The sequence below is a fragment of the Hypomesus nipponensis genome, chromosome 10 (genome assembly GCF_054491055.1).
Source record: "Hypomesus nipponensis isolate SF chromosome 10, ASM5449105v1, whole genome shotgun sequence".
NCBI lineage: Eukaryota > Metazoa > Chordata > Actinopteri > Osmeriformes > Osmeridae > Hypomesus > Hypomesus nipponensis.
The window spans coordinates 9,946,651-9,954,703 of record NC_140370.1 but is presented as its reverse complement, the minus strand read 5'-3'; the positions used below and the strand labels follow the sequence as shown (position 1 = coordinate 9,954,703).

General features: G+C 43.4%; 1 protein-coding gene across 1 annotated transcript; it reads left to right on the top strand.

The window, feature by feature from the left end:
* The first annotated feature begins 362 nt into the window (after positions 1-362).
* acss2l (acyl-CoA synthetase short chain family member 2 like) lies at positions 363-7,924 on the top strand. The gene is made up of 17 exons (XM_084708208.1): positions 363-644; positions 821-1,016; positions 2,489-2,580; positions 2,769-2,872; positions 3,586-3,658; positions 3,858-3,933; positions 4,451-4,673; positions 4,792-4,962; positions 5,124-5,257; positions 5,602-5,734; positions 5,962-6,018; positions 6,307-6,387; positions 6,519-6,627; positions 6,722-6,790; positions 6,884-7,060; positions 7,162-7,236; positions 7,323-7,924. The coding sequence occupies exons 1-17, from the start codon at positions 512-514 to the stop codon at positions 7,448-7,450; spliced, it is 2,031 nt and encodes a 676-aa protein (XP_084564334.1). The 5' UTR covers positions 363-511; the 3' UTR covers positions 7,451-7,924.
* The last annotated feature ends 129 nt before the right edge of the window (positions 7,925-8,053 follow it).

Genomic DNA, 8,053 nt, shown 5'->3' with positions numbered 1-8,053 from the left:
AATATCTAAATAATGAAACTAATACCATACTAATACCATTACATTTAGTAAAGTAAATAGAGCGAGAAAATATAACCATGTCACTTATGGATGAGTGGGGCACAGAAATTCAGTACTAATGGACGGGGAGCGAGGTTGTTTTTTTCTAGGAATACACTACACTCTGTGTACCACCGCTCGGCGTAAATACACAGTATGCCGACTACATTCCACCCACAGAGATTCCTCCTCCTGCTAGCTAAATAATGCGATCAACAGACCAGGGTACACCCAACCAATGAAAAGGTGGGAGTGCCAGTGCAAGAATTTCGATTGGTTGCCTGGGAACTAAGCAGACTGGAAGTGACACAAACCATGGGATTAGGGTTGGGCTCTACACAGACTGAAACTGTTCCTATACTGAGGCCTTGTCGCGCATTTATCTCTGGAGGATAGATAGTCAGATCAGCAGGGTCTCTGGATTGACTCATTTACCTGATACTCAAATAAGATCTACATCTCTCTGTTAACTATGGTTGTCCCTGGATCTCATCATAGAGAGGACAAAATATATCATCCTCCTGAAGACCTGAAAAAGGATGCACATGTGCCTGATTTCTACTCTTATCTTGCACTCTACAAAAAGTCTGTTGATGAGCCAGAGGGTAAGTACTTGCAAATACTGTGAATCCGTGTTGTGTGTGCATATATGTGCTTGTGTGTGTGTGTGTGTCTGTGTGTCTGTGTGTGTGTGTGTGTGTGTGTGTGTGTGTGTGTGTGTGTGTGTGTGTGTGTGTGTGTGTGTGTGTGTGTAATCAAAAATGTATTTTCTAAATCACAGTGTTCTGGAGGGAAGTTGCTGCAGAGTTCTATTGGAAGAAACCTGCAACAGGACCAATTCTTCAATATAATTTTGATGTTACTAAAGGAAATATTTATGTCAAATGTATGGAGGGGGCCAAAACCAACATGTGCTACAATGTCCTGGACAGAAATGTGAAAGACAGAAATCTTGGAGAAAAAGTTGCATATTACTGGTAAGTTAGCATGTCTCAACCCAGGGAAAATGACTGTGCACAGCTATGTGAGGCATTCCAGCCATTGTCACTAGCCATAGATCCCAAATAGTGCCCCTTTAAAAGAGAACAGGGCTTACAGGTCTGAGCTCCAGATAGAAACTGTGATGGCACTGATACAGCATTGCAAAGGACTGGTTTTCCCTCCTACAAGGGGTGAGTGTTTACACATAGCAAACCAGTAGGTTCAACAGCACAGAAAACTCCATAGGTAGGCCTAATTACGCTACAAAATATCAGTAATAAAAATATTTGCTACACACCATAGAAAAATGATATACTGTCTTCAATTTCAAATACCAGTCGTGTTTCATTCAGCTTCACACCTGGGTTGAACGATCATCAAATCAAAGATGTGTCTGGTCTCATGTAGATTACCCTACACTCAAAGAGGTGTACAAATGGGTACAATGCAAGTACAGTAATTGTTTTGCCACAGTGGTTTTTACAATAGCACACAGATTACAACAACAAAGCTCACAGTGGAGAACCGTATAAAACTCCAGTTCAAAGGATCTTTTCAGTAAGCATGTCCAGCCTGATGGACTTGATTGTTCAGTGTGCTGCAATAGCCCACTGGGCTTGTACCAAAACTGTCAATCTCAAGCAGTTACAATATAAACATTTCTTTTCAATAGTGAGATGCATTTTCGATAAAATAATTTTCTTAAATCAGTAGACAGTTGGTTTTTACTGTTATTGTGGAAATCTTAGTAGACAAGTCATCCTCTCCTTCCTGCCAAGATCATTTCTGACCTTGTTAAAATAAGTTAGATAATGATTCAAGGAAATAGAGCACTTATATTGCTCATGGCATAGAAACAAAGCTGTTATGAAAGTGTGTAGAACTCTTGGTAATCCCCCCAATGACAAATGATATGTCGATGGCAGGTAATGAATAATGTGTCACAGATACTTTTGTGGTTCTGGACTAAAGATACTATATTGTCAGTAGTCTGTGAGCACTTTGCTTAAAACACGGTGCCAGGTGCAGTGGCTGATGGACTAAGAGCAAAGAGAATTTCCCTGTATTGATAGCTGAAATATCCCATGATGTTAAGACTAATATCACATTAGGTAATACAGGCATATTTCACAAACAAATTTAAATCAGATCCTGAATTTTAATCCTGATTAAAATCCAGTTTTAAATACAATCTTTCCCAGACCAGAATCAAGGTTTAACCAGGCACACTGCCATGGTGTCTTGGTTATTACTGTGTATTGTGCAATTTTGTGCTACATTGCTGTTCAAGAATGATCCTGACTGGCATCCAAACACAATATAGATAGAGACGCAGCAAGGACCATGCTGCCATGACCATGCCTTAGAAATTATAATTGATTGAAATTACAATGTACCATAAGGGGAGTAAAGTCTTACATGAAAAAAGTGTGGTAGATTAAGTTTGATATATTTATTGATTTTTCAGGGAAGGGAACTCTCCTGATCACAGCATGGCTATTACATACAGTCAGCTATTAAGTCAGGTGTGCAGGTGTGCCAACGTCCTGAAACAGATGGGTAAGACTTTATCAGTGTTGTATAACAAAATGAAATAAATAAAAAACTCTAATTCTCACCATATGTTTCTGAAAATTCAAAGCCATGATATTTGTATTTGCCAATGGCAATAACCTTTTATAATGAGCCTGTATACGTTAAGAAGACACTGAAAACACTGAAAAAATATGTTGGGGTGTTTTCTACAGGAGTCAAGAAAGGAGACAGGGTGGCTGTCTACATGCCTATGATACCAGAGCTGGTCTACACAATGCTGGCCTGTGCCAGGATAGGAGCAGTGCACTCCATTGTAGTAAGTTGCATATTTGAACCTCCTCAACTTCTATTGCATGGATTTGGAAGATTCACTTGAGTTTTGTGTAGCTTCTATAGCCTATTTTACCCCTGGAAAAACCTAGCAGTCCCATTGTTCTCCACTTGCTCCTACTGTATCAGCCGTTCATGGCCATGCACCTGCACAGAAGAGGGCCTATCATTCTTCCCAGGGTCCATCTCCTCCTGCCAAGGGTTTAAATATGGGTCAGACTATAACTGTCCTCATGCAATTTGAGATGGGATCATTGTAAGCATGATTCCAGTGAGCCAAATACTATTTTTGTCACTCAACCTCTTGTATCCATGTGGAGAAGTGTTGTGGTTGCAGAGATCATCTGGGTACTTACAGGGTTAATTTTGAGCCAGTGTGTGAGGCTATTTTTGTCTGAAGGAATATGACTGACCCCATTACTCCTTGTCCATTGTTCTGCGATCCAAATAATGTCAGATGTCCATCACTGACATCAAACTAAAATGACAAAACTTGTCGAAGTTTGTTGAAGAAGTTCAAAGACCCACACACAGTGGGACTTGTGATGCTCTTAAAGTGGACTCTGCCTTTTTGGAAACCAAGTACTACTTTAAAGAACAGTACAGTAATCTGTAGAAGCACCTGGTAAAACGACTGTTAATCCGTATTTGTCTTACAGATTTATCTGAAATGATGTTTGTGTGTGTGTGTATGCTTAGTTTGCAGGTTACTCCTCTGAGTCCCTGTGTGAGAGGATCCTGGATGCCCAGTGTTGTATCGTGGTGACGGCAGGTAATACAGAACGTTGGCCAGGATGATGCTGGCGCACCCAACCAGTAGCATGTGGACCTTCCCCCCCAAATTCATCACACCACAGTTGTGATTAATCACATGTGACGCTGTAAAGAGGTTCCTGTGGTATAACATGGCCTCACCGTTGCAAACAGACCCTCCCAGATGAGGTGATCTCACCTCTCTCTCTATGTCACAGATGGAGTGTACAGAGGACAGAAGCTCATAAACTTGAAACAGATAGTGGAAGAGGCACTGGAGAAGTGCCGGGACAAGTAAGTTCTACAGCCTTTGCTATCTTCCGTGTCTTTACAACGGCTTGTGTTTACCACAGCCACCGAACCCTGGCAATGTGAGTCATAGACTTGCCACGCACACACAAGCACACACGTTCCTCAGTGCTTATCAGCTATTATCTGGGCTGTTGAGGAAAAGCATCGTCTGCTCTCCAAGCTGTGTGGGGTTGCCGGGCAACACGGAGGCATCAGGGAAGTCCCATCTGTTTGTTGCCCATAGCGATGTGTGAAATAACACGTATGTCAATTTCAGAAGAAATACAAGAGAATAAACACCCGTAATGTACCCCGTAGCATTCACCACTATTAGCACTATAAATTAGTAGGGGTTCATCAGTCAGAAATGAGAAATATCTTAGATTAAAAGTTAACAAGTTATTTTGAACCACATTCTAAAAGATTGTTGATTGACAGGTGTCAGTAGAAACAAGGAATGAAACAACAACAATTGTTTGTCTGAAATCACCACTTATAGTTCCCTTCTTTTCCCCCATAGAGTGTCCCCTACTGTTACCAGATGCCTGGTTGTGAAAAACCACTCGCTAAGGACCAAGAGCGGAGAAGCCTCAAACAAGCTGCAGATCCCCTGGGATGCGGAGCGTGATGTGTGGTGGGATGAGGTCATGGCCGATGTTTCGGACGACTGTGAGCCTGAGTGGCTGGATGCAGAGGACCCCCTATTCATCCTCTACACCAGCGGTTCCACCGGCAAGCCAAAGGTAAAAACATACAGACACACACACACGTACGAATCAGCCCATTTGGGAGTGGCGTCTTGTTAATGTTGACTGAGGTTCTTCAGTGCCAGGACTATGTTCCTGTGTGTGTACTCTACAGGGCGTTCTCCACACAGTGGCAGGGTACATGCTCTACACCTCACTGACCTTCAAGTACGTTTTCGATCATCACCATGACGACGTGTATTGGTGTACGGCCGATATTGGCTGGATCACAGGACACTCTTACATCACCTACGGCCCTCTCGCCAACGGGGCGACTGGTGTTCTTGTGAGTAGAACAGACGCTTTTTGCTGCTGTTTATTAGACCTTCTCACTGGTTAAATGCTGTGTCAAAGTACACCTGTGATATCATAAGCAACATGTCAACATGATGAGGTGATGTGCGATGATGTTGATTGACGTCATGTGTGTTTGTGTGCGTGTCGCAGTTCGAGGGCTTGCCAGTCTACCCTCATGTGGGCAGGTTCTGGGAGATCATTGAAAAGTACAAAGTGACCACGTTTTACACAGCCCCCACAGCCATACGCCTGTTGATGAAGTATGGAAAAGAACCAGTGCAGAAGTAAGAAAACACACACTCACACACCACACACACACACACACCGATACATACATAAATGCACACTCATACTGAAAATTATAACAATACTGCACATGGTTACGCAACCACACACACAGACAGTGAAACATAATTAGCCCATAGATGCCATCTGTTGGACAAAAGTAAAATAACACTCTTTATTTACTTATTGTGTCTGTTCAATAAGCTTTTCTTTGGTGCTTGTCGGGTAGTATTACAGTTGTTCCTTAGCCCTAACATACAGGCATATTTATAAAATGTTGTAATTAAGTAATGGACAACATTAAATAGTAAAGGTTGGCATAACCAATCCCTGATTTTAATAGGTACAATCTGTCGAGCCTGAGGATTCTGGGTACAGTCGGTGAACCCATCAACCCAGAAGCATGGCTCTGGTACTATGAGGTGGTGGGCCAGAGCAGGTGCCCCGTGGTCGACACTTTTTGGCAGACAGAGACAGTGAGTATTGAGCAACATCCCTCTGCAAACATGTGGCAAGGCCCAGACCCTGTTTCTCAATATGCTTATTTTGGCCAATGATTCAGCAAATTCAGCCCTAATCTGGTGTAGCTTGTTAATGAAGCTTGTTTTATTCTGTACAAAGTAGTCTTCCACCTGCTCATGGTGTGGTTGCCGTGCAACGCTGTCAGCTGGTGGCCTGATCTGTTGTGTAATCATACCTGCAGGGTGGCCATGTTCTGACTCCTCTCCCCGCTGCCACGCCTCTCAAACCTGGCTCTGCTGTAAGTGACAACAGCTCTCCTCTCTTCTCTGTTTACATAGCCGCTGCTTGTGCTATTTATACCTACACATAAAGATTGGACGTATTGCTGATACATACAATGATTGAGCCAGGGGGAGAAGCTGTCATATGCTTGGGTTATTTCACATGTTCCTGATGTACAGACTTGTACAGACTTGTACATCAGGTTAGGTCCTTAGTATTGGATTCGAAGAAACAGTCAATGCTTAAATCCCATAAAAGGAAGGTGTATAAAGTCTGTATCAAAGTTTTTTTTTTGATTTCTCAGACATTTCCCTTCTTTGGGGTGGAGCCCACCATTCTGAATGAACATGGGGAGGAGCTGGAGGGGGAGGCTGAGGGCTACCTGGTCAGTACAGTTGTTTTCATTCAGGAGCACCATCTTGCCATTTATAATTATGGCACAGTCTTTCTTAACAAAAGTCTTGAAATATTCCTACAGCTCAGTGTTTGTGTATTACGTTGTCCTTGGCCCTGCAGGTGTTCAGGCGACCCTGGCCTGGTATTATGCGTACTGTGTATGGAAACCAAGAGCGGTTTGAGAACCAATACTTCAAGAAATTTCCAGGGTTTTATGTAACTGGCGATGGTAGGTCTCTTCAGACACTTACGTTTTTATTGAATAGGCACATTTCTGACTAGATCTGACACGTTTTTGCATGTTACTGTTTGTTCTTTGACAGGTTGCAGACGGGATAAGGATGGCTACTACTGGATCACAGGCAGAATAGATGACATGCTAAATGTGTCAGGTAAACCTCAGGCGGTGAGCCTTCTAGTGAGAGTCGACTATCTACTACAGTGTGAGTCTGTGTGTCAACCCGGTGGCGTGTTTTTCCCCACAGGCCACCTGATGAGCACAGCGGAAGTGGAGGCAGCCCTGACCAAGCACGCGGCCGTGGCGGAGGCTGCCGTGGTCAGCCGGCCTCACGTGGTAAAGGGGGAATGTCTCTACTGCTTCGTCACTCTCAAAGACAGCAGGGAGTTCAACCACAAACTGGTGGAGGAGCTGAAGGGACTAGGTAACTATGAGTTACACTTGATTAAAGATGACAAGTTGGCATTGACCTTTTTGACGCTGGACATTCTTTCACATTGTCGCCCGCTTCATTTTTTATTTCAGTGAGAGAGAGAATTGGGCCCATCGCCACACCAGACTTCATTCAGAATGCTCCAGGGCTACCAAAGACTCGCTCTGGTAGGTGGCCAACAACAAGAGGGAACAATAAATCTCTCTCGCTGAGTATCAGCCTTGTCGTTTATTGGGACCTCGTTTGTCAACAGGTAAGATCATGAGGCGAGTCCTGAGGCAGATCGCCCGGAACGAGAAGGATCTTGGCGACCTTTCAACCCTGGCGGATCCCAAGGTGGTCGAGGTCCTCTTCAGTCAGCGCTGCGAGGCAGCAGCGTGAGGCATCAGCACAGACCCTCACTTTGCTCTGGTGCTGATGGATAGTTTTCCCTTTGTGCTGGTCCCAGATCGGCCTCAGGGTTGTTGTATGCAGACAATATGCAGAAAACGTTGTTGAGGGATGGGGTCTGGGCTGGAGATCAGGGGTAGGTTCATCTATGTAGGAAAGTCAATGGAATATTAGTGCAACGGAGTAGCTGTTGAGAATGAAATCCCAGCTCAAGTTGTGCATTCTGTTTCTGACTGTTTTAACTGTCACAACCCTTAGTAAATGGGATCTGTTGATATGAAGATGTCAATGGCAGATCATCATTAACGACACAATGTGGATTCACATGGTAGACAAGCTGCTTTGCACATTTCCGTATATAGTTTGTATTTTATGTTGATGTATATTTACAGTTGGTGTCTGTGACCTGAAAATTAAATTGTATAACAAAATGATCTATTCTAGGTAATAAAATAATCATAAACACTTTTGACATCAGAAAGAGTCTGATTTGATTTTAGAATCTCAAAGATGCCCCCTTGTGGTTAAGCCAGTGCTGTCATCGACCAGTACAGTGGAAGTGTCTGTCTCTCTGTTGTCTGCAGTGGAGGAACA